Source organism: Vicugna pacos, chromosome 4 (genome assembly GCF_048564905.1).
Source record: "Vicugna pacos chromosome 4, VicPac4, whole genome shotgun sequence".
In the NCBI taxonomy this organism is placed as follows: Eukaryota; Metazoa; Chordata; class Mammalia; order Artiodactyla; family Camelidae; genus Vicugna; species Vicugna pacos.
In genome coordinates, this window is record NC_132990.1 from 32,712,577 (window position 1) to 32,739,919 (window position 27,343).

A 27,343-nucleotide genomic window follows, 5' to 3' on the forward strand; every position below is an offset into this window, starting at 1 on the left:
TCAATATAAAACCTTGCTTTCTGTGTGTTTCTCCTCAAAGACACCTTATTTACTATGTATTATTGAGTCATTAACACTGAACTCACAGCCAACACACTTGAACTCATGCCTGAATGAGCTTATCTAACACAGGTATCTGTTCGCAGGGCAGGTACATCGCAGCCTTCCTGCACTTCAGAGCACGCAGCAGTCATCACCGCAGCACTATGCCTGGGGGGGATTTCAAGCGGCGAAATGACCAAAACGAAGCACAAAAAATGAGAAAAATGAGGCATAAACACACCGCACAGAGGACATTTCTTCACCCTGTAAGAGCTGAAGCAAGAAGGCAGAGCACAGCCTTGCTTAACCTTGGCTGGGAACACGTGTGTTGGGCAACTTAAACTTTCACCGCTCTTTGTGGGTCTGCGAATGACCATGATTGTGGGGGTTACAAATGCATTTTAGTGAGTGGGTGAATTCACAAATGTGGAATCTGTGAACAGTGAGGACTGACTTATTTCCATCTCCTGTTCACTTGTGGCTTGGCCCTTGCCTACTGGGGAAGGAAGGGAGCAAACAACAGGGTGGAAACGGTACCTTGGGAACAGCACTGGTCACGAAGGCTGTGATGGACGCTTCCGTCTCATTCGTCCCTGGCTCACTGGGAAGAGGCACTTCCTCACGTGTGGTTTTGTACTGCATGGTGGAAGGAAAAAAAGGTCAAAGAAACAAACAATTTTTTAAGCTTCTGAGGCTAAGCCACAGGAATATTACTTTGACCAGAGAAGTGCCATGCCACTCAAGGGTTCTACCTCCGAGGGCTCTGTTGGCTTCAGTTTTGGATGGTACTTCCCATGAGGCTTTGGAAGCAAAAGTGGGATCGAGACATCCAAACCCCTGACTGCCACGGTCACCATTCAATGGTGTCAAAATTTTCTCTCACTTTCATAACAAGGGACCAATTAATGGAGCAATAATGTGAAAGTAAGTATGGGTTTTATTTGTAGGTGCTTTAACAGACAGACTCCATAGGGATCTTGTCAATCATTTTTGTTTCTATTTATTTATTCATTAATTATTTTTAATCTGGGGAAAAAAAACCCCTCATCACTTTGATAAATGTAGTTACCGTGACTTTAATAAACATCAAGAACTATACGGTTGTTCCAAAATCAACAGTCCCTTTAGGGCTATTCCATGAGCGAGATTTCTGTTGAATTCCCTTCCTTCAGCCCTGTTTGGTTCTGCCCGGCTTCAGCACGGAGGCTGAAGAAAGAGCTAGTATCCCATCACACCAGGCATACATGTCACTCCTATGAGGCTCTGCCAACACCGAGTACCTTACAAATGACCACTGTGGCTGAACCACAAAGGCACCCCCTAAACAGAAGTGGTTCTGTGCCTCTTGGAGGTCGGCAGGGAGCAAGTTAATTGCCATTTTTGTTGGTATACATAGAGGTCTCTGTTTATGTAATTTATGTAAATGAATTCTGCAGCTTGTGATAGACTGAGCTGTCTCAAAGTGCAGAGACAAACAAGAGAAAAAGGCTTAAAGGAAATGGAGTGAAGAGATTATTAAACTTTCCTAAGGGAAAAATCATGGCTTTGTCACGTGGCTCTGTAGAGTGCCAGCAATGGGCACACAAAGATTGAGGAAAAGACCAAATACTAGGAACACTAACCACCCGTGTGGGTCAGATACTGACCTCCCAACATGAGAGGGAAAGGAGAGAGGAGGTAGAGGATTCCTTTCCCGCTGCACTGTATCTGTAGATAGGCTAAGGTTCCTCACAAACATAATGTGGTTCTCCAAAAACAGGTACTAGAAGCCACATGTTAAAACACTGATTGTTTGACTTGCTAATTCCTGACTTGCTCCAGTTGAGCCTGAGGGAAAGCGAGCAGCATAAGCCTAGCAGGCACTTCCCTGTGGCCGGAAAGACCAGGGTTATACACAGTCAGCTCAAATCCCTCCCTCCCCAGGTACAGTTCCTGCCATTTAAAAAAAAAAATTGTTTTTCTGTATGGAGGTACTGGAGATTGAACCCAGGACCTCGAACATGCTCAGTGTGTGCTCTGCCACTGAGATATACATCCCCCCCACTTCCTGCCATTTCTGATGGGCTAGTTCCATTTCTTGGGTCACAGCAGGAAAAAAGTTAATTGGTAATGGGGAAGTGGGGAGCAACTTAAGGGCAAAAATTCTTGTTCTTACCTGCTGAAAACAGGCTTGGACAAGGTTCTCAGGGAACATATTTCTGTAGGAGACGTGAAAAACAGTATTACGTTAAGGCAAAAGTAGGGTTTTTGGGGTCATACCCAATACACATGGAGATGAGTATAATAGAATCTACTCTGGTTTCTCTTCTGGCCTCTCCTTTGCATAATACTTCCTTGTATTAAGATTTATTTTTCCCTGTGGAATTTCCACCAGGTGTAGAGAGCTCTCCTGACCAACTGTCACACTTAACTGATTCACTGAGTAGCATCATGATATGCTTGCTGACCCTGGTGAAACATTACACACACAGCTAAGAGACTTCTTTAATGTTCTGCACTCTTCTGTTTTCATCAATGTGAGTCCACCGCACTTGTTCCCAAATTCTTTATGCCAACTGCAAATATCATTAAATTACTGAATTAAAAATTATGTAAATCAATGCAATATGAATGTGAAAAGGAAGGAGTGGTTTCTATAAAAACCAAGCTGAATGCTTGGACACTCAATCAAGGCAGGTGAGTCAAACTCTTGTGGTTACATTAGGTAACGGAAGAGAAGTGAAATGTAAAGAACAACTGGAAGGACTCGGCACTCAGCTTTCTTTGCAACTTCTAAGGGTTTTGTTGCTCCACTCCGTGGAAACTGAACCTGGGAATTGTAGATGACTCATTTATAAAGGCAGCCTAGGCAACAGAAATGATATGAAATTACAATCAGCTGACGCACTTCAAGAAAAGACCTTGGCCCTACATCAAGACAAAATACGTAATGCATATCTGTATCATTTTTTATGATTCTATTTTAATTGCTGTTTTTTTTTAATTAACTGACCAATTTCCAGCCCTGATTCCAGCTTCAGATAAGAGGGTATCTTATGCACAATTCGAAAATGTGTTTCTTCAAGTATGCTTCAAAAAAGACCACCCAACCCAGCCCAGCATCTAAATGCAACAAGTATACTTTGTGCACATCTGTCCATCCTAATCCCTGACAGGAGCCTGTTCCTCCCACTCCCTCTTGAAACTGGGATCTTGCAAGCAGGACTGGATATGTAATTTGTGGGGTCCAAGGCAACAGGAAAATGCACAATAATTCAAAAATTATTAAAAATGTCAAGATGGCAACAGCAGAGCATTAAATCAAGCATGGGGCCCTGTGCAAGCACACGGGTCACATGCCTCTGAAGTCACCCTGCTGGTGAGGCACTCACCTGATCAGGTCTAACATGGCGTCCACTGTACTGACTTCAGGGGTGCTGCCTGTCCGGTCAATTTCGCCCACTTTCTGGGTGACACCAGGCTTGATGCTCACCACCAGCACAATACCTGTGGCCAAGCGTAGCACCCACAGAGCATTAAGAACCTCACAGGGCACCTGGCACTCCTTGTGCAACCATCTTGGAACCAGCAGGCCTGCTGGTCCCAGGCAGTACTGGGATTTGGACCCTGAGGTCTAACCAAAACTCTGAGCCTCAGCAGAGGCCTTAATTATTTTTCCATTTAAATGAAGCAGAAAGAACTCTTCCTGTGCCTTTTTTAAAAATGAAGGGGCTGCATTCTAGAACTGCTTCTGGAAGCACCTGCTGATGAGAGTACTCTTTTTCTGTTCTTTAGCTTGTGAAATCAGCCTAGAAAGGGGTTGGGGTGAGAATGATTCATTTTCCAACTAGGGCACTCATTCAACATCATTCTGTAACTCTTAGCCCCAGATGCTGGTGATTTTCCTGAGGGTCATACAGAACAAGCTTTATCTTCTTTCCACGGACAAGCTTTCAAATACCTGGAAAGCTATCGTGCAATCCATAAAAGGGTTTGGGTTAAGAAGTGTTGTTTTGTGTGACTCTTAGAGGGTGAAGTGACGAAAAATAGGCAGGAGTCCCAGAGAGAGAGAGTTCTTCTCACTGTAAGGAAGAACTGTCTGAACGGAGAGCATCTTAAAGTGCCATTTTGGCCTCTGGAGGTAATGGGTTCCTCTTGAGGTGTGTCCAAGCAGAGGTGGGTTTTAGGAAAGACCAGGCTGTTTGACTGGAAAGGAGTGAAGAAGAAAAGGTAGGACTTCAGGATGCTAAATGGGTCAGCTGTGCTTGTGAGAGAAGTCAGTGGGCAATACGGAGGCTGTGGATGGGCGTGGTCCACCGTTACCTCTCAGTGTTGCAGAAAAGATATGCACCCAACTTTTTCCTTTGTATTGGCCTCCCTCAGGAACCTCATGAGATGTGGCTTTGGTTTAAGGCAGGGTTAGCCCCTCCCAGGTCCCCTGGACTAGTACCGCTAAAATCTCACCACATCCACATCAACTTTTATCAGTTCATTAAAGCAGAGCTGCAAAAGTCAAGCTGCTATATCTGAGAACACTTCCTTCCTCTCTTCCTACTCTGGGCATCCTTCTTAAAATGTCATACTAGGTCACAAAGAATGGCCCATACTTTCTTCAGAAAAGGGTGCCAACCATGTAAGAGCAACCTTATTCTCTTATTAGAACATTCTCTCTCTTTCAAGTGGAATTTAAGCCCCTTGATTAAACCAAGCATGGGGTCCTGTGCAAGCATACGGGTCATGTGCCTCTGAAGTCACCCTGCTGGCCAGGCACTCACAGACTCTGATAGCTCTTGGTCCTATGTGAAATTTGAAATGTACTGAAATGCTATCTTTCTGGAAATACTTTATAATTATACTCAACTCCACTCTTAACGATTAATTATCCAGTTTGAAGATTATATAAGCTCTTGGCTTTATTTCCTTCTATCCAGTGATCCTGATAAGGCACAGAATGGTCACCCTCTTTCTGTTTCTTCCTAGAGACATTAATGAGCAATAGTACCATGGCTGAAATTCAGTCAATATTATATTTGTTTCATATAAAAGGCACTGTGCAGACTTCAAGCCAAAAAGCTTCAGTAGTTTGACAATTGTACTTTCTAATTTAAAAAAAAAAGGTTTCATTTAAAAAAGCCTCTTTTACTTTTAAATGAAAAGTCACTTTATACAAGGAAATAAGGATTCAGAAATAAATTTTACCTAGAATTACAGCAATGACAGTGGTACAGAAGTAATACACGACAGCACGCAGACCAATTTTTCCAGATATGTTGGAATCCAGTGCAGCAACACCTGAAAGGGAGAAGTCAAATTACAGTAATTAAAAAAAATTAATTTGCAGGACTCTTGGTGATTCGATCCTCAAGGTGTGAAATAAAGAGCTGAGAGCTGTCTTTGCATCTGCCAGGCCTATTTCACACATTTTGTTTGAATAAATCCAATGGGCAAAAGAAGCACTTCCACATCCCAACTGCAGAACTAAGAGATGGAAGCCCCCCTACCTCAGCGCATGGTGAGTGCTGTGTCTTTGGCTCCTCTTATGGGTGGTCATGAGACAGTCAGGAGTCCCCCTTCAGCACTGGCTCTAAGAACTTTATCAAGATTTGTATATTATATCACTCAACATCCTTTGGAATTCATTATCAAGGAAGATTTTACCTTGAAGAACTGAGATAGTTCTTTTATCACATAATAAAAATCATGTAACTCATGACTATTTCCCTTTCTGCCTCTTCTGTCAGGAAGCTCAGAGTCAACTAAAAAAGGTAACTTTTCCACATGATTATAAAAGTACTATATATGTTCATTATAATTACCTGAAGAAAAGAGAAAAATATAAAGATGAAAACAAAAATCACTTCATGTCATCAGCCATAGTTAATACTCCGGTGAATTTTCCTCCAATAAGTTTTTTCTCAATTTTTTGTGAACACAGCTGAGATAATTTTATCATTTTTAATTATTTTATTACAAGCATATATTACAAGCATTTATCTTACTGTTACACCCTGTGGATACTTTTAAGGGCTACATGATCTGTTATGTGATTACACCAGAGTTAATTAATCAAACACTTAGTGACGGATCTTTAATCTCAGGGCCAAATTCAGTAATAAATCATAGTAATTTCATTATCTATCCTGGCTAGCGTATTTCCTTCCTTTCATGATTTTCACATTGCTTTCATATTAACAATCTTATTCTGTTTGACCTGATTGTGAAACTCCTTAAAAATCTGTTTTAAGAAGTTAGGATATAAATAAAAATTTCTGAGAGCACAGGTATAAGAGACTTAGGACCACATTGTTAGATATAGTTTCAGATGGTCTTTGGTTGCCAATAAAATGACTGAATGTTGCCTGGCCTGAAAGGGTTGTATAGAATGCCAAGGAAGCTATGGAGGCAGGCGGAAGGCATACATCCCTCCTTGTTAGAAATCCTTGCCCTTCATCAAAGATGCTCATATACGTGGAGTCAAATGATGGAGCTCTCTAACTGGACCGCATCTGTGTGGGACACGAGGCAAGCTGAGAAGCAACCAAATCATCTTCCAGCAAGCTTTCGTCTGGAGATTTCAGACTACCCTGCCCGATTTCCAAAATGAGAATCACATTTTGAATCCAATGATCAGCAGAGAAAATGATTTTTTGAGTCTTCAGCATGCATGAGTTGTTCCAGAACTGCAAAACCCGAAGGACAAGGTAGCAGGAAAAACGAAGAGGTTGTCATGAGGCAACCCCAAGGAAAAGGTAGTAAACCTGCAGGCTATCAGCATGCACAGGTAGCTTTTATATTCACTCCTCACACTATAAAAGGCCTATCCACTTTTTTAAGTGCTTAGGGGATTATGGTCTTCAAATACAATCATATGTGGTTGATGTACAGGAAAAACCTGTAAGGAAGCTATCATCATGATGATCACAGGACAAGTCATCTCTCACTCTCAACACGCCATTCCTCTGACTGTTGATTGCTCCTCTGGAAGTTTACATTTTGCGAGAAGGGGCTCCGGCCTCTTTAGCAGTCACACCAGGATGTTGTTAAGGGCTCATTCGCCAACCTCCGGAGCAAGATTGTGCAATTACCGTATGATGGGCATGTTGCAACAGTCACATCCTAGAATAACCCTGAGGGTAGATTCTATTTTCTTTCTTTGGGGAAAAAAACGCAGTTTGGTATGCTGAGCAGACTTTCTTTTCCTAATGGTAAAACAACTTTAAAAAATAACAGTTCCACGAGAAACAGTAATAATGACAACAATAATAACAAAATCAAGAGATACCGAAGGCCATAATTCAGAAACCAATAAACTATCTCATATTTAGCCTCATTTTCTTTAAAAAAAAAAAGGCAAACAATAATGCAAATATATAATAAGCTTGCTGAGTAATTATTTGATTATAAAATGAGCCTATTCCATTTTTGACCTCTGTACATTATTCTGATAAACAATTATTATCTATAATAATGGTAGGTTAAAAGAGAGAAAATCACCAACTTAACAAAACTCCAAGTAACCTGTGTAAGCACCTGCATTCCTGAGCTAACAGAAGATGTATTTTCAGGTACACTGTTCTTTGGTAGATATCCAGCTTAAGTATCTCCCAACCCCGAAGGTGCTGGCAAGTGACAGGTGCACAGGCTGGCTGCAGAACTGTTCTCGGGTATGTGTTTCGTGCCCTCTCAGGATTTTCTTCCAGCAGTGAAACAAATTAAGTCTATGTGGGTAATTGTTTCCAGCATATGTTAATGTGTCTTAATTTGTCTTAATGATTTTGCCATGGGCTGGTGCCTCTGCTTTTATTCCAGGTCCCAGCTGGCCATAAAGGGCTTCATAATAATGAGATTCTTGGTGGAAATATCTTAAAATATACATCCCTCAAAGCAGTCAGCCACTTTGTCTCTGTTGTAGTACAGCAACTCTCTTGTTACTTTCAGGAAGAGGTTTGTTCCCCATTCCTCAATCTACCTAGAATCTACAATTCTCCTGGATACATCAGAAATGTATTCCAATCAGCAATCATCTCTAGAGGTACCCACCTACTTCTCTAGCCACTGCTGATTGGGGGCAGAGCTACCCCCAAAATTCAGGCTCTTGGACGATTTATAACACAATTTTTAGGAATGGGGGGGGGTGAGTGCCTTTAGGTTCTAAGGCCTGATGCTTCTCTTCTCTGGATCTCCAGTGCATTAAATAAGGTGCTTTATGAATCGTTACCTGATGCTTTCCATGTGACAGAACTGCACTTTTTATGGGTAGTCCTCTCCTTACAAAGTGACCCCATTTCAAAGATCTACTTCGGTGTCTGGGCAGGTAGTCTCCTTCAAAACCACTCATTCAGGGCAGTTTGGTACGGTTTCCAGGGTGGCCAACAAAAATGCTTTCCACCCATAACAGACCTCCATGTGAGAACACATTTAGCATCTCAGTGTTTCTCTACCTTTTTTTTCATTATTGTGTGCTCCACAGCGCTTGTCCCTTCCCCAGCCTTTTAGACATTTTTCATTACCACTTTGGTGAAATTTTAATAGCCTAGACAAACCGTACATCTCTTCATGTACGAAATGTATACATGTGCTTTTTACATGAAAAGAGTACATCTCTCCCCCTTATTTCCAAGAACCAGCTTTTGCTGCCTTGGGGCCACATTGCTCCTATTGAAAACATGTGGACTAGTTTAGTGAATGTTGTCCTGCAAATGGTAACTTAATCCAGACACTGGACTCTAAAGATGGTGCCTCTCCTTTGGTTCCCCAGTCACACATGCTTGCTACAAGTGATCACTAGCCACGTGTAGCTTGTGACTACTGCAAAGGACAGGACGAACAGAGACCATTTCCATCATCACAGGAAGTTCTACTAGGCAGTGCTTGTCTAGAATTCTGTCATACACGGTAGAGTGAATATGACATAATGGTTAAGAATATGGCCCCCATCACTTACTGAGAGGGAGGTCAGACGGCAGGTCCACCTTAGTGCCATACCAGTGAAACATCACTGTACGTTATCCTGGGGTTTTACTATAAAGAGTCCCCTGGATTCCTTGTGTTCAGGCCATGCTCATGACTGGCGAAGTCTCAAGGACCACCTCTCCTTACAGTCCACTCCCAGAACTCAGTTCTTCTGGAAGCTGACACCAGCCCTTTAGGAGTTGACAAATGGGAAGGGACTGTGCACTGATACAAACCAGGTGTGTGACACATCTCCATAGAAATCAAAGGTAAGAATTTAAAAATGTTCATAGCAATTGAACAGTAATTTTATGCCTGCTGAATGTAATAAAAAATAGGGCTAGCATTTTATGTCTTTGTCTTTTACATCTTTTTGTAGTAATTCATCTCTATTATAGTTTACAGAGATTATTTGTGACAGTTTGGAAATTTAGAAAACTGACCATTCCCACCCACTTTAAAAACTGGATGCTCTGTAAAGCTCTGGTGCAGAGGACAGGTACCACGGGCTTTCAGAGACCGAGGCGTCACCAGGCTGAGGGGACCAGGAGCAACCTGCAACAGGTAGCACCTGAATTGAGCAGAGAAAGATAAGCAGGATTCCGACAAAGATTCTTTGCTTGGCCACGCTTTTGTCAAGTTTCTAAACCTTCTCTTAGGCCCATCTGTGTACTTTCTTGCAAAATCCAGTCTCAGCAAGAACCCTGCTGAATCAGTTTAACCAGAACCCCTGACCCTCAATAACTGATCACCCTAGATAACTGATAAGGTCCCTTAGCCTCCACCATCTCCCAGGTGATGTCTGATTACTCAGGCCTGTCTTTCACATGAACCTTGTTGGGTCGGTTTAGCCAGAATCCTCCTTGCCCATGATGTTTCTTCTTAGTAATTGTCCATCCCCTGATCCCCACCCTGCTTCTTGGCTATAAATTCCCACTTGTCCACGCTATATTCAGAGTTGAGCCCAATCTCGTTCTCCCACTGCAAAATCCTATTGCATAGGTGGTTCCTACACCTAGCTCAATGGTCCTGACTTACCGTCTTTAACAAGCGTCAGTTTTTTTTTTTTCTTTAACAAGTCCAGTTACCAGTGAGTCCAGGGTTGCCCTTTTAAAACCAGGGACAGTTTTTGAAGCTGAGCTGTGGCCTAGAACCAGGGATATAATCCAAGGTTGTTCTTGGAAGTTAGGGGCACATGCTAGCTCTTTAAGAAACCACCCTGGTGGGTGGGTATAGCTCAGTGGTAGAGCAGATGGTAAGCATGCACGAGGTCCTGGGTTCAATCCCCAGTACCTCCATTAACAAAGGAAAGAAGGAAGGAAGGAAGGAAGGAAGATAAAGAAATAAAAAAGAGAAAAAGAAAAGAAAGAAACTACAGTTGTTTTTCACCTTGGGAATAACGCTCTGATGAGCTGGGGTGCTGGCTCCTGGCCAAAGCAGTAACAATCTAATAGAATTTTCAAAAATACTTTTAATAAAAAACATTGCAAAGGAAGCAGTCCTCCTGGGCTAAACAATAGCATGTTTTAAAAATAAACACCTGAGGGCAAGACTCCACTGAGAGCTCTCTGATTAAGCTACCACCCACAAGAGAACAAAATTTCGTGACAATCTCTCTCCACCTTGCGATTAAGGTGTCAGAATTAACTCCATTATTGGAAGTTTTTTTGGTCTGGTATTTGATGGTGCTTCATAACTGTGAAACGGACACATCATTCAAGAAGCTCATTGTTGCACTGGGGCATCCTTTCATCCAGATGACTCCTGTCTCCCTGCCACCAGCAGAGAGGCCACCAGCACAGAGAGAAATGAGTATAGGCTTGGGTGGGACAGCCTGGGCTCAAATCTCAGCCTTCTCCTCCCAAACTCAGTTTTCCCGTCTATAAAATGGAGGTTTTCAATGCTTCTACCTCCTAAAGGGTAATTGTCAGGAACAAAGTGAACAACCCCATCTTGTATGACTGTGCAGTGCCTAAAACAATTTCACTCGGTCAGCAGCCTCCGTGATTACTGAATGAAATGATCAACGTGAAGCGTGTCACTGAGCACGTGGAAGCCACTTCACAAGTGTTAACTCGTTCATTCCTCACTCCTCCGTCCATAATCCTTCTGTATTCCTTCATCACATGGCCACGGAAGAAATCGTTTAAAAACATAAGTCAGGCCATTTCACATGCAAGTATGAGCCTCCAATGGCACTTAAAACACAAGTTTCTTACGAGGCTAACGAGGTCCTGCAGGAGGAGCGCCCTCCACCAGGCCAGCCCTCATCGAGCAGACCCAGCTCCCTTCCAGTTCAAAGTCTTTGCGCAGGCTCTTCCTTCTGCTGGATGCCTTCCCCTCCCCTTCGTCTGACCACTCTGAAGTCTCTTCCTCAGAGCCCTCCCCTGCGTCTCCAGGCTGAATCAGGCTTCCCTGCTTTCCTCACCTGGCATCCTGTTCATATCATGTTTCACGATTATCATCAGTGGGCTCCTTATTTAATGTCTGTTTTTCTCATGAGACTGTAAGCTCCTTGAGGGCAGGAGACCTAGCTATCTGCCTGTTCACCAGTGTCCACCCAGTGCCGGCACACAGGCGGAGCTCCATAAACATGTGTTGACTGAATGAATAACCTAGTTATCTATGGCTGCCTGCCCCCAGATCCCTCTGCCCAGGCTCTGGGCTCTAGGCAGCAGAAGGTTCCAGAGTGGAACTTGAGACTGCGTCAGTCCTAGATGCTGCCCTTATGATCTGTGTGATCTTGGAAAATTGGCTTAACCTCTCTTCAACCTCCTGTCTCTTCAACTTTAAAGACAGAGGTAAGGTCCCACTTACTTTCATTGCTTTGCTATGAGGATTAAAGTCAAGTTCATTTCCCAGGGAGAACAAGACGGTATGTCTTCTCACTCTGTTGATCCAGGGCAGCCTGGATTAATACTCTTGGGACGTTAAAAGGGAAGAAAAGGCAGAGGGGAGCATGCAAACTATATTTCTGTGCATGCTTCAGCTATAACATCGATCTTCCTTAGAAACACTAATACAAAGAATTCCCTTAAGATAGGTTCTCTCACCCCCTACACTATTGTGTGAAGCAAACAAACTGGTCCTTGGCAAAACCAATTAAAGCTTCTCACTTGCAGCCTTTGTCAGCAGGTCCACATTTGATGTTCAAAACATCTGTCAAGAAGCAGCCGCTGGTCTCCTGGTTCTTCAGCAGTCCAGGAGCTGTTGTAACTTTTTTTACCACCACAGAGGACGATGGTATTTATAGTTGGGACCAATTTTTTAGAAGATCCAATGTGCTTTTATAGGAGGCTTTTCGTTCAATAAGCATTAAACACATCTCAGACGATCTGAGGAGCTCAGATGTTCTCTTCAAAGTCCATGCTTTGACGTCAGGAGAGCTAACGGCTCAGTGAGACTTTTCTGGTTTTCTACCACAACCTAATTCTTATTGAACTCTCTCTTTGCTTCTCCTTATCTTATAAAATTGGTAGCTCAGGCTTCTGGGTGGAAGCTGCTTGCATGCTGGAGAACCTAACAAACTACTGTCAGAGCAAGCCTTTTCATATTGTTTTCATTTCCAGAAGGAACAAGTTGTGTGCACTCACCTGTGTTGGCTCAATTCTGATACTGGCCCTGCAGCTTCTGATGCCAATGGAGGGGCTGTTTAGAAACTTCCAACAGCATCAGACAAAAAAGAGTAAACAGACCATAGAGCACTTTAACCACGCCATGACATAGTACTACCATTATTTTGACTTTACAATTGAGGACGTGTTAAGTAACTTGTTCAAGGTTTCGGAGCTAGTAAGTGGCAGAGGTAAGATTCAAAGGCAGGTATCTGGTTCCTGAGTCTGTGTTCTTAACCGCTAAACTCTCCTGACCCTCTATGATTGATACTGACCAAGATTCTCTGCTTGACCACACTTTAGTCACACTCCTGAACCTTCTAGTTTTAGCAAGAACCCTGCTAAGTCAGTTTAACCAGAACCCCAGTCCTCAGTATCTGATCACTCTCCACATCTAAATCAGGCTCCTCAATCACCACCCCCAGCCCCACCCAGGGTGATATCTGATCACCCTGGTCTGTCTTCAGCAAGAATCCTGTTAGATCAGTTTAGCCAGAATCCCCCTTACTTCTGAGGTTTCCTCTTAGTACTTTTCCATCTACTGATCCCCCTACCTAGCTGCTTGGCTATCAATTCCCACTGACTCATGCTGTATTCATTCAGAGTTAAGCCCAATCTCTCTCCCATTGCAGTGGTCCCTCCATCTACTGTGATGGTCTCGAACAAAGTCTGCCTTAACATTTTGGAATGTCATTGAATTTTTTTTTAAACAATACTTCCCCACCTGAAGCTTGTTCAGGGTGTCCCTTTGGAGAAAATGGCACAGGTGAGAGCTGCTGCTCTCACTTGCTTCCCTTTACCTACAGGCTCAGGTCCAGACCCCTCAGGAAGGCACACAGACCCCATGAAGCCATCCCTCACCCCTAGGTGTGCAGAATTCCGGGCAAAGTCTCACTGTCCTCCCAAGATGCCATGCCTTCTGCTGTTTTCTTCTGCCTGGAATGCTTGCCCCACTTCATCTGATTCCTATCTTTTCTTCAAAACTCTATCCCAGTGTCCCCTCCCCATCCGCATTCCTACAAAGCACTTATCACACAGCACTGCAATATACTCTCCCTTTCTTGAAGGACAGGACTTCTCTTCATATCTTGTGTGCCCATCAAAGAGCCTGTGACATTGAAGATGAAATGAATGAATGAATGAACAAATGAGTCTCCTAGGTCCATACATCCAACATAGGAGGTTCTTCAGAATCCCCACGTGGTTTCACACTCATTTTTTTCTTTCTTCTTTTTAAACATAAGAAAAGCATACACATTTATTTAATACAAGTTTTACGTGACACTCATAAAGAATGAAGTCCCAAAGAAATGGCAGAACCTACTTGCTTTTACATTAGATTGACAAAGAGAGGCAACTGTAGAGAAGTGACTAAACTATATGAGGGTCACTCTTTTCTTTTTTAAGAAACAAAACCAGGTTACATCATAGTCAAACAGAGCTGCGACCGAGTTCTAGTACTGGTTTAGGCAGCAAGCAAGCTCACTCACGGGGGACTCTCTGGGCTTCAGTATGTCAGAGACTGAAGCAGGGATTATTTATCTCTTGCCACTTTTCTATGACTGTAGCAAGTGTCACACTCATTATGGGAACTTCACTCCTTATGCACACAATGTGTCCCCTTCCTTCCCTGGAGAAAAGGCATCGTAGAAATCCAATTAATATAACAAGACCTCTGGCTGCAATAGCTGTGTTCAAACTCAAAAATTTCTTGCTGGTCTTCGGGAAATGATTAATTCACGTGTGCAAGGCTGTTTAGACCATCTTTCTTTCCTAGTTCCCAAACACGGCTGGGAAAAGAGGAAGGAGGCACTTCTTGAAATGCAGGCAGAGCCCAGTGGTTCCAGATGTTCTAAATGAGGCAAGATGTTCGTCCTCAGCCTGTATGACTTAAAGCTCCAGCGTTAAGTTTTAAATTTATAATCCATCTTGAAACAGCAGTTTTCGTAGAGACTTAACTATATAAAAAAACCACCAACATTTCAGAAAAGCATGCATACTTTTCCCCCATAGCTACTTAATCACAAGCTGTGCCACCAAATGATATGTGCATCTTCAACTCTCAATGCTTCTCGTCAACAAGGGGGCTTACAGAGAGGGCTAGCAGAAGACCTGGGGTCCATGACCAGAGGGATGGCAGGAACTTCACCTGTCATAGGGTTAGTCTGTTTTCACACAGTTAAAAGTGTTTGCTGAATTAAACTGAACCTGTTTCAGGGAAGCACATGGCATGGTTCTTTCCACTGGAGGGTGTGGGATGGCTTCCAAGTACACAGCCACTTAGGAGTAAATTCATCCTTTAAAAAAATGCCTTTCCCAGCCCAAAGGATCCAAGTATGTCACCACCCGAAAAGCCTGAATTTGAAAATGGGGTTTTCCAAATACTTGCGATTGCACTCTCTCTGCTCCATCCTCCATTCTTCAGTGTCTCTTCAGGACATTTACATTCATCACTTGGTATGAGTAATAATTGCTTGGTATGTTGGTCTGTCACTCAGATTCCATCTCAACTAGACTGTATCCTGAGAGTTAGAATCCAGTCTTATTTTTCATCTGCCATTTTTTTTGCAAATAAATGTTTCATTGGCAACATAGCCATGCCCGATCATTTACATATCATCTATTGCTATCCATCTATGATAAGCAGTTGGGCAACTGGACAGAGACTGTATGGCTCAAAAAGCCTAAAATATTCACTATCTGGCCCTTTGCAAAAAAAGTTTCCAGATCCCTGCTTGAAAGGAAACCTACTCACATATATTCTGTATCTGGCTGTTGTTTAATAAATACTGTTTATATCTACGCCTTGGTTAAAACAGTAGTGGAAAATCTTTGCCCTTAGAGTTGAGATCAAATGATTGTAATTCCAGCTTCTCTATCAGGGGAGTAAGACTGTATCCTAGAAAGATGCTCAGGGACTCTCTCAAAGTGGGAGCCCAGGGGCTATTCCATTCCTGTGCTGGAGGCGCAAGTCATTATAATTAGGTATTAAAGAAAATGCGACCTGAATTTAAACTCACTGGCTGGTAAGACCTGGACCAGGATTTTCCAGAGCTATTTCCCTTGCCATTTCCCTGGCAGTTTGATATAATACAGCTTACAGACCTAAATGTTAATGGCCCAGACATAGATATTCTGCATATGGGACGAGCATGTCCCTCAGGATGTAAATTATAGGCAGGATTCTGTTAGTGCCTATACTATCTGCCTCTGAAAATGCTTGAGATTATGTCTACTTGTGCCTTCTCTCTTGCTCTTTTTTCTGTTTTAAAGCAAATTCTAGACATTGTCATTTCATAGCTGCACAATTCCATAAGCGTTTAAAAAAGGAACATTTTCTTACATAACTAAATATCATTATCACCACTAACAAAATTATCAACAATTTCTTGATACCATCTAATAGCCAGTCTATACTCAAAGTTTTCCTGATTAATGTGACATCCTCATCATCCTTTTTAAAGAAGAGAGATTCTTCCTTTTTAAAAAATAGCTACAAAATAAGTAGTTTTATGTCAGCAGAGGCTTTCACGGCAAAGGTTTTGTTCCTACTTGTTAATTTGGCAAAAGAATTTCCTTCATGCAGGAGCACAGATTATTAGCCTCAGGTCTCAATTTTGCCGTCTCTTCCTCTAACTTACATATCCTCAGGGCCCTCACTCAACTCCCCTCAGCTTCCAACATGTATTGTCCTTTGTACTAATAAGTGTATAAAATAAGCTATTGATCTGCTGGATTTATAAAGGCTTTCAAAACTTGGAAACTGTTCTTCCTATGGGTTTTCTATAGCCATCTTCCACTTTACCATCCTGGCTCTGGGCTGGGTGAGGAGGCTAAGGACCACAGCAGGGTTTGGGGGAAGGATCACACACCAGGTAAAGGTGGTACTAAGCTGCAGGGACAGGAGAAGAGATGGGGAGGAGAGGAGTAGTGAGACTACCAGAGGCAAGAGGAGGAGCACAGAGCAGAATCCATCCCACTGTCTTCTAGGGAGAGAGGGAGGGAGGGAGGAAGGAAGGAAGAAAATACAAAACAAAAATAACATGTATTTGTCTTGAAAATGTAAAGAAACATCAGTGAAGCACTTTTTTTTCTTTTGATCCAGATCTAGTCATTGTTAGCCATTTGATTTTGATCCCAACTTTAAAAATGTACATAAATTTTATTAAAATTTGGATTGTACACAGTATCTTGTGTAATTTGTTTTATCCTCCTACTTTGTATCATATTAGGAACATTTCCACCTTCACTAAATGTTTTCCAAACAAAAATTTTAATAGTTGCCTAGACTCCTAACTTATGGGTATAACACACATTTAGATTGCTTATAATGACTCACCATTATTTTATTTATTTATAGTAATTTGGGGGGAAGGTAATTAGGTTTATTTTATTTATTTATTTTAAATGGAGGTACTGGGGGTTGAATCCAGGACCTCATGCATACTAAGCACTGAGCTATATACTCCCCCTTAATCACCATTATCTTTTTTTAAAGTTACCCTGACCATCCTTGTACCTAAATCTTTGAACATATCTCTGATTATTTCTTTATGATAAATTCATAAAAGTAGAAATAAGTGGAAAGATCAGAACACATTTCAAACTGCCCCCCAGCAAGTTTGTTCCAACTTATACAGTAACTAAAAGCGCATGAATGAGCCTACTTTCCCATAACCTTACTTAAGTATTATTATTTTTTCTTTTAATCTGACAATTTAAAACATGAATATAGCATCATCGTTACCACCCTACTTTGTTCATGTTCCTTGAATCTTTGACCATTTTATCACTTTATGTCAAAAGAATAGGCAGTGGTTCTGCTCTGTAATTCCTGGTTAACTAAGGGGATTTGGTGAAGGAAAAATGTAGAATGTCCAGACCTGTGCTACACCTTCAAAAAGCAGCTGGGCTATGTGAGTGGAATGTTGAGGGTTGCAAATTGTTTTCCCAGGTTATCTGCAAGGCTGAGCTAGCACCCAAAACAGCCAAACTGCAAAAATCTCACTAGTTATTGACTGCCAAGAGCAGTATATAGTTTCAAACATTCAATATTCTATAACTAGTGTATTCATACATGCACTGTTACCTTTTCTTCTAAAACGTGGTGTACTGCATGAGTTTTGGATTTGCTGTCTAATCTTCCATAGCTTCGTCCATAGACATGAGTATTAATCATTAAGTAGTTTATGAAACTTTTGCAAGTGCATGCAAAATACAGTATATATGTAAAACTGTGAACACTCTTCTTGGAAGAGAGTCCAAAGCTTTTATCATGTTCTCAAAGGAGCCTAAGAATAGATTAAGAATCTTTGATATGGAGAAAATTCTAAGGGGTTGTTATGGCAATGCCTACATGGGAAAGCAACTATGCAAATAAGTGAAGTGGATGAGGCATTAGGCAATAGGGAGTGGTGGGGACTGTGACATCCTCAAATGCATTTGCTCCAACTAAACAGAGCAGCTATTTCTCAGCTCCATACCACTGCTGGTGTATGAGAACATGGGTCCATTGTTTTCTGATCTTAATTATTTTCAGAGGAAGCCAGAAATCTGGATCCTTACATGAAGTCTTCCAAATTTTAAATGCTTACCAGTAATTTAAAGTTAAACAAATAAAACAAATATTACGTGGTACAAACAACTGTCTTTGTGATCTGGCCCTTTGGCTGCAGGGCCTAAAAGAAGCCTGGCATTTCAAAATATAATATATAAACAAAAGTAATTAAAAACTCTGTTTAGGTCTATGATAAGCCAAGAATACCAAGACGATTTAAGAACAAGGCTCTCAAGGGACTCTAGTCTGAATGGAGTTTGGCCACCACTTCAAAAGTTCAGTGGCCAAACTAAAACATAAAAAGAAAAATAAGTAAAAATAAATAAAAGAAAATTTAAAAAAAGAAAATACAAAAAGTTCAACGACTAAATCTGCAGCTCAAGCAGTGCAGTTACTGAGTGCAGCGCATCCTGACACCTACGCTCTCTTCCCCCAGCCAATGTCCAGTACTCTACATAAATCAGTCCTAGGTCTCTTCAGTGGCAGTGATGGAAAATGTTCTAGAAGAGTACATATCAAGAACCCTAAGTGCATGGTTGTATAAAACAGTGATTTTCAAGCTGGCAATACTAATGACTGCCACATTTTACCTACTGCGAGAATGCAGATAAGTACAGGAAACTATGGAATGCACAGAGACGCTTTCCATACCCAGACAAATGATTTTTCCAAACCAAATTAATCTCTATCTACATAAGGGAGCTTGTTCTTTAAAGGGGCCCAGTAATGTAATGATCAATAAGGGAAAAATCATTTCCAAATTCAACTGTATTACAAGTTCAGATTTTAAAATACCAGACTTTTAAAACATGGTGCCAACTCATCATTGAACCTTTCCCACAGCATGTAACTGCTGGTCCCCTGAGCAAATTTCCAGGGCAACTATGGAGCAAGTTCTGGGTTCTGGGCAGGAGTGGACATGAGCGAAGGGGTACAGAGCACTCTGAAGGCTGCTGCTGAGACGGTAGGGGCAGGACGGCTGCAGCTGAGAAACAAATGAGTTAACTACTGAAAACATGATCAAAACTGACAACCACATTTTGCCTGAAGACGTTGGCTGACATTCTGATGACCAAATACACCTTTCTTTTCTTCCTTGCAAGCAATCATATGGCTGATCAAATGAAGACTTGAGCTGTGGCGGACAGTGCTACAGGCAGAGCAATGCCACTTTGTGAATAATGAAATATTTCACTCAAGCAAATACACACTTTCCAAGTGAGGGGTGTGTGTACGCGCGCGTGTGCGTGATGTACCAAATGCATGTAGACTTTTTCCATGATAAGAAAAGAACACCTCAGGTGATAATGATGGCTCCTTATATAATCATAGAGAGTATGAGTTTTCAAGGTACCTGTAATCATGCTGGATATAATTAATGGTAAAATGACGAGTTTCAGCATTCTCATTAGAATCTCTCCAGGAAATGAAAAGTAGAATTTCTCCAGGTTAGAGAGATTGCTGTATTCTCGAACCAAGACTCCTGTGGCAATCCCTAAGAAAAACAAGGATTGGAAAGAAAAGAAGAGAAACATGATTGAGTTCTTCTGTATACATTTCTGTGGAACACTACCCCGCCTAAAATGCAAATTTTAATGTGAAGAAAAACAATTTAGATGATCTCCCATGAGTCTGTAAATGTTAGACTTAAAAAACAAATCACATTTTAAAAGATGAGTAAAAGTATACATTATTCAGTAAATCTGTAAAAAGTATAGTTCATGTGAAAACTTTTGTTTTCTTTTCTTCCCCTTCAATTATATTTATTATCATGACAAAACATCAAAGAATACTGTGAGAAAGAAAAAATATTTGTCTTACTCAACCCAATATAATTTTAGTTTTTACACATTATTTTTAATCTTTGTCTACCTATAGATAATCTACATATGGTATAGTTTACATATCTGTTTGTATTTTTTCTCATATTCATTTTATAATTTTTAATGATACTCTACACAGTTTTAATAATTTTAATAGCAACATAAGATTCTATTGGTTTGATAAATTTACCACATTGTTGAACTGTGCTCTCCAACACTTTGTATTCTTTTCAGTTATTTCTAGAGAATGATGTGTTGAAGTTTGTCTGATCAAGAGGCTTTTTTATGACATTTCTCATCCCGAGAACCTTGGATATTGAGGCTTATCGTTATATGCGTGTAGGGAAATGTTCATTATCAAGAAACGTTATATATTCTCCAAAAGCTCGCCTTAATAAGATGTCGATATGAACTCCATCACTTGTGATGAATTTGACAATTTTAAGTATTTCTTCTCTATTCTCTTTCAAATGGTTCTAACAACATCTAGTTGCCCTACTCTGCCCCACCCCTATGCACACTCACTCCATACTCCCTGTTATTAACCAAGAAATAAAATGGACTAGGATGACTCACACATCTTTTTTCCTTTATCAGCCTCTGATGGATGGCATCCTATTTGGAAAGAAAATGACTAGAGGGCAGGAAGATTCAAGGAGGATATCCCTGAATGTGCTGATTCACACATTCAAATGGTTAGTGAAATTTTTAGTTATTTTGGCACAGTTGAAAACACTAGGGCAAATGAAAAGAGCTGTAATCAATATTAGAGCTTTCATTTAAATTCTAGTATACTTACTTCTCACGCCTCCTAGTAGACCAAATAGATGAACTTCATAAGATACATTTGTGTAATAACCTCATCTTCAGCTTATTTTTATTTTTCTACTTATTCTACCTTTGCCTTTATCTCTTTATACATTACTGAACGTATTTCTGATCAGTCATTCTAAATTATCTTTGGAACAAACACAAACACGTAGACATCTGTCAAATCATAGCTAAGACAAGAAAGACCCCCCTCCCTATTATCAATCCTATTTGGTTCATATTTCAAAACCTTGTCTTAGAGACTCCTGAATGGTTAAGAACACCAATGATTCAAAATGTTGTAAGTGAATTTAAAAAGCATGTTGTGCTCTCTTTGACTTAATAAACTGCCTATGTTCAGCTGTTCTATATGGAACTATATTATGCTGTAAGGAGACTTTGTAATGGTCAATGCTTCAAACAAACAGAAAAAAAAAACAGACATTCACTCTCATACTATTTAGGCTGCTTCAAGTAAATTTCTGATTTGTACAAAAAAGAAAGGTCTGTACATAAAAATAAAGGAGATGTGTCTGTGGTTCAAAACCAGCCACAAAAGCACTCTGTTGAGTAGCAAAAGAACACATGTGGTTTATATTACTAACGATTAACTGTGCCTCTAATTATCTCTACCCCAAGTGAATGCAGGCGGTTAGAAAGAAATGTACTTGCTATTTTTCAGCCGTTAGCCAGATATGGGTGTTTAGGGGAGAGAAGAGTCACCACAGGAGTCATCTGAAAGCAACCAAAGGTAACAAGCACCATGAATAGGTTACTATATTTAGTAATGAATGCTTTCCATCAAGCTTGTTCTTGAAGTTGAGTATTATAAATTATACTGATCCTTCTTTCAATTGAAAAGAAGAATATAAATACCAAGCAAGACTGGAAAAAGCAGTGGGGAGATTCACTCTGGGCCACAGATGTCATCCTAGGACCCTCAAAAACAGGAAGTAGCTGGTGTTATGCTTGTAAATGAATGTGCTTTATCTTGGTCTCAAACAAGTTTGTAAAAATGAGATGCAGGATAAGAAAAATCACTGGAGGATTTTCCAGGTTCCAAGATGAAGTCAGGATTTCACAGGGCACAGTCTTTCCCTATCCTTTTTCTAGAGTCAGAACCTTATACTGGATTAAGGAGCATGGAGAGGTCTTGACAGGGAAAGGCTGCTGGGAATAAGTGCCAGCACAGGTCAGACACACATGGTGGGGCCACTCCCAGAACCAGAGAAGATGAAGATCATGAACCTCTCTGGATGGTACAGCTTTACAGAGACCTGCAGCAGAGCCAACAAGTAAGCCTACAGGTCAAATTGTTCCCTAGACCTCTGTAGCCCCCCCTTAATTACCAGGAACTCATTCTTGGGCTGCCTTCACCCACCCATGCAGGAAGATCCCAAGCAGGTACTGAGGCAGCACGGGAAGAATACAGTGTTAGAAGAGCAGGCTCTAGTTCTGGTTCCACCACTTACAAGGCGCATAACCTGAGCCATGACTTTAACTTCTCCCATTGTCAAGAGGTGGGATTGGAGATGAGGCAAAAGGTCCCTTCTATGCTGTGATCATCTCTGAGCCTTGGTGTCCTCACCTTTAAAATGGGACCATAAAACCAGCTCATTAGCTCCTAGAGAAGTGGCTACGCTTTCTCCAGTTTTTATGCAAAATGTAAGCATATTGGTAAATCAGGGAAGGGAAAAACTAGGGAGAAACAAGACCTCAGCTACAGATTTATTCTCTAAGTTCATGTTCAAAAACTGAAGTTTAAAAGAGAAGACACACAGAATGTCATCTCTTCATGTTCATGTTGTCTCAAACAACCCTATTTTGGAGGTAATGGGGTAATTTTTTTTCTACTAAGTTTATAAAAAGTTATTGTTCATGAAGTAATTCTGGAAATCAAAATAAAGAAGTCATACACAATTAACTGTACTAACCTAGCCACTCCTTTCCCCTCACCATTTTCCAGATCCTACCCAGTCTTTGTTCTTATGCTTGTGGGTTTTTTTTTAATAGTTACAAAAATTAATCCAGGGATAGTAGCTGAATTGCATTTGATTCAGATTTATGAAAACAGAATTGCTCCTTTTTTAGGTTATTTGCAGAAAAGAGATTAAAATCTTCTGTGGTTTTTAATCAAAGCCCCAGAATAGTACACAGATTGAGTCTGTCTTGATTAAATAAGAATTATTGGCAAAGGAAAAAAATAGTTTTAATCATCACTGAAATAGTTATCTATCCATGCCATCATGCTATGCACTATTTTAAACACTAGATTAAGCCCCTCAGGAGCCAATCTAAGATGAACACTGACAACCAGAAAATAAAAAGTATGGAATGAATAAGTTATTAACAAATGACTATGTGCATCTACTGAATAGATGGGAAGCTGGTTCCTCTATCTCATCCCTCCACTGAAATACATCTGTCTCTTTTTCTCATCTTTTTCCTTTGAAGCTGAGTAGCTCCACCAATGCAAGCTCCTTACATGAACTTTGGCTCAAAAAACAGATGCCTCTGTATCTGTAAAGATTTTATTTTTAAGCCCTTAGAAATATATTTACTGCACCAGCAATATTATAACAGCTCTAATGGAAACAGTGCAAAAATTCACACACTGTCTCATCAACTCAAATATATGCAATTTCCAATTGTACATTGTTAGTATATAGAAATAAATGCTTTTGTGTGTGTGTTAATTTTGTATCTTACAACCTTGCTAAATGACTTACTAGTTTGGGGAGTTATTTTGTAGAGTCCTTGGGATTTCCTATGTAGAAAATCATGAATAAGGACATCTGTGAATAGGGACAGTTTTATTTCTCTCCAATCTATGTTCTTTATTTTTCTTGCCATATTACACTGACTCAGGCTTCCAGTGAGATACTGACTAGAAGTGCTAAGAGTGGACATCCTCATTTTAAGGAGAAAGTATTCAGGCTTTCATCACTAAATATGATGCTAGTGGTAGGTTGGGTTTTTGTTTTTGTTTTGTTTTGTTTTTTTAAGAATTCTTAAAGAGTCTGAAGCAAAAATTCAATTGTGGTCCATGCTTTATTTTCTTTTCCCTCTCTCAGCCTTTAAAGCAGCTTATGGCTAAATTTAATTATTTTCCAATTATGTGGTTACCATCTAAACTTCTTCAAATGTTTCTGTAATGCTATGAATTCAATAAAACTTAGCTATGAGTATATACTGAGTGCATTCAGGAAATAGCTAAGGGGCATAACAGATAAAAGGCAAAACATTCATTGCAACTGCCAGTCAATATCCACTGTACCTGCTGTTAACAGCATACCTCCCAACTCTCAAACTGTTTCGGGTGGAGATGAAGCTGTAACTAGTTCAGAAGTTGGGGGAAGAGGACGGGATGAAGGAGTGACTTTGGACTGGTCCATCAGATAACCACATTCCCTCAGATCCAAGAGAGATTATGGAATGGTTATAGGACCCAATTAGGACTGCCTGAAACTCAGGCTAAGGCTGCAGAGTCTTGTTTGAACAGACAGAAACTTTCTCTTTTCTGCTGGGTGTAAAGCAGGTAAATGGAAACCATGAGCTGTGCTAGCAGCTATCTCGCGGCCAATGAGAATGTCTTGACTGAGAATAGAAACAAGACAAAAGTGCAGGCACCATACGTAAAGAGAGAACAGGACGGAAGGATACCATTTGAACCCCTGAATCCAGCTGTACCTGAAACCAGTTAGTATTTCGGAGCTCTTAAGTTATCTGAGCCATAAATTCTATGCCTCATCCCCCACCTTTCTGCCTTAAGCGTGTTTAATCTGGATTTTCTGTCAAACCTCCAATTAAGAGTTCTAAAATAACGAGGGGAGAGAGAAGGTGTCACTAATATTTTGGGTGCCTCCTCCATCGACCACACTTGCCCTCTTTGCATGGAAGGCTGGCCGATGTGAGGACAGGGCCTTCTGGTCACGGGGGCCAGTGGAATGGGTCCGTGGCACAAAGCAAGGTGGGAGAGCGGTCATGCTGGTACATAGTTACAGAGGTTGCAGGAGTCATTATACCATTTACTTCTCATAATGCCAATAAGCAGAGACCACTAGTGTTACCAGGCATCATCAGACTAACTTCTCTGCAGTCATTCAGACGGTGTATCTTGTTGACACTTCTTATTGGTAACGACGTCCTGAGAAAACCTATTAGCATGGTGCTTAATGCCATAGACTCTGTGCTAGTTACACTCCCTTTGCCCTTTAAATTTATCTCCTATCCTTCTTTGCCCTGCGTTGTGTCCTGGAGACTGATCTCTACCAACTGTGTAACCCGTGGTTGCTTGCCCTCCTTGCTTTAGCAGGGTTTAGTCAAGGAGAGGCACTACCTGAGAATCTTAAGACAGAGAGAGACAGGTCAGGGTGCTTGCTGTCCTCATTCCCACCCTGTCCCGCCACGGTTCTGGTAGTGTTATATTCTTCTGTGGCCAGACAGGTCCTGTCGTGTGGCCCCTCTGCACAGCTCAGCCCCTACTGGACTGTGATAACACTGTTCTCCCTCCCCTTGTCCATTCAGGCATAGGGGAGCTAACAGTTTCCCAGTTGTTAGCCCTGGGTGCCTCACCATCCATTGGTGGTTCCCTTAACCCCAACTAACTCTGTAAACAGTCCCTTGATTACATTCTGTTCAGTTAAACACTTTAGAGTGAATGGATCATGTGTTTGCTGCCAGGCCCCTAACTGGTACAGGCCCTCACTTCCTCATCATCATTGATCCCATCATATCTAGTCAAAGCAAACTCCTTGCTATTTCTTAAAGATGCTCCTTGCTTTTGTGTCCTTGTTCACACAGATCCCCCTCCTAGGAAAATCTTTTCACTACTGTTGCCTAAATGGACTCCTACTTACCCCTCAAAATGTAAAGTGTTACCTCATCTAGAAAGCCTTTCCCAGGGTCTCTTCCCAGGTAGAATGAGTCTCTTCTCTGGACCCCGCAGAGCTTCATGTGCATCTATGACCTCCTCTAATGGACCTCTATCTCTTCTCCACTCCTCATCTCTAGTTTCTGCGGCATAAGCACTGTATGCTACTTCTGTACCCCACAATGTCCCGGCACCGGGCCCGACACTCCACAGGTGTTTGATCAGTACCTGCTGCATTGACTGGAACCAGGAATGTATTACAACTGCTATTTAATGCAACTGCCCAAGATGTCACTGCATTGTCGACTCTTTACTCATCAAACCTGATTACAAAAGGCAGGGGAAAGTAGCTGAGAGAGGGTGTCATTAGCAGAGTGTGAAAACTAGGCCATAGGAATGTGGGTACAAGTTCTGCCACATTGTTCCAGGGCCATCAAATCAAATATGGCCTCTTTGTAGTTGACAGTGGCTACAGTACTGCACCCCTGAGAAGTCAGGTGCCCAGTTCCTATACCGTGGGACTTCTTCCAGCCTTCTGGAGCCCCTGGAGTCCAAAGAGCCCCTTGGGTTCAAGTGGGAATAACGCTGCTTGCAGGACCAGCCCACAGGAACCCAGTCTCTACAGGAAGCATTCAACTGGCTGAGAAGCCCAGCTCATGAGTGACTCTTTCAATCAGGGAACAGCCAGACTCTTGCTCTCCCGCTAAGCTGTGTCAGTCCCACATATGTGTGCTTGGGTTATTTCCTGAAACAGCTAACTATGACCTGACTTGTGGGTTCTAAAATCTCCCATTTTCTACCTGTTGATGATTTTTTAAATTCTATTTCTTTTTTTCCCTCTTAAAGTGGTTCTTATCTGCTAAATTCATGGGTGATTTCACCCGTCAGCTTGTTTTATATATTCCTGTGAAAGATCTTCCTCTACCTTGTGGTCACACTCCACTCTTTCCCCTCCTTGGTCTCCAAGTCCTGAAGGAATGACAAGCCTCCTCACTCAGATTTCAACAGTTTGGAGAGGCCCTGGAACCCTTTACCTGAAGGACACACCTTTTCCTCAGGTTTAACACCAGATTAACTGGGAACACTACCTGCTTGCAATAACCAGTTTGACAACTCCCATAAACACCTTCTTGGTTCATTATACACTCTTAGGAAGGTTTCTTTCCATCTGTAAAAGACTACCCCACAGCGAGTTTTAGGAACAATTTGAGAGCAGGGAAACAGATGGATGTCTAGGAGAAAGAAGGCAGCCAGTCATCCTGGAATTTCTATACCTGTCACAAGCCAGGAATTCCCAGCTTGATGAACCCTGCACCCAGAATGCTGAGACTGAGTAGCTGGGACTCCCCAACTTCCTCAGCCCATCCTCACCTCTGCTTCAGAAACTTTTGTCACCCTGAACTCTATTCTCGCCATGCTGCCTGCCTAACAACTATTTACCCCTCTCTCCTAACTTCTGTGGAGCTGAAACTCCAACTCCTCCTTCCCTGCTCCCAGAAGGATGGCAGAAATATTTACTTTTATCTTCAAATGAGTTAAGATGTATTTGAAGAATTTTACAATATTTCTTAAATTAAAATGAAAGTGGTCCCCAATGCTGAAAGTTTGGGTCAGGAATCTGTCTCTAAATACTTCAGATGCTTGTCTTAATCCTCACTGGAAGAAAAAAGGCAAAGACAGGCCTGCTTGTTTA

At 41.4% G+C, this 27,343-nt stretch overlaps 1 protein-coding gene and 1 long non-coding RNA gene across 3 annotated transcripts in view; one reads left to right on the forward strand and one right to left on the reverse strand.

The window, feature by feature from the left end:
• The window catches only part of LOC140696037 (uncharacterized), a 31,224-nt gene extending 29,645 nt beyond the window's left edge, over positions 1-1,579 (forward strand). For both annotated transcript variants that reach the window (XR_012071978.1, XR_012071977.1), the window contains exon 3: positions 147-1,579. This is a non-coding gene — a long non-coding RNA (uncharacterized lncRNA). The remainder of the gene's footprint in view (positions 1-146) is intronic.
• Positions 1-27,343, reverse strand: part of SLC1A1 (solute carrier family 1 member 1) — a 58,499-nt gene that overhangs the window by 19,213 nt on the left and 11,943 nt on the right. The window contains exons 2-6 of the mRNA XM_006208135.4: positions 19,499-19,639; positions 5,221-5,313; positions 3,414-3,528; positions 2,198-2,240; positions 580-678 (exon numbers count right to left, since the gene is read on the reverse strand). Coding sequence (XP_006208197.2) covers positions 580-678; positions 2,198-2,240; positions 3,414-3,528; positions 5,221-5,313; positions 19,499-19,639 — 491 coding nt within the window. The remainder of the gene's footprint in view (positions 1-579; positions 679-2,197; positions 2,241-3,413; positions 3,529-5,220; positions 5,314-19,498; positions 19,640-27,343) is intronic.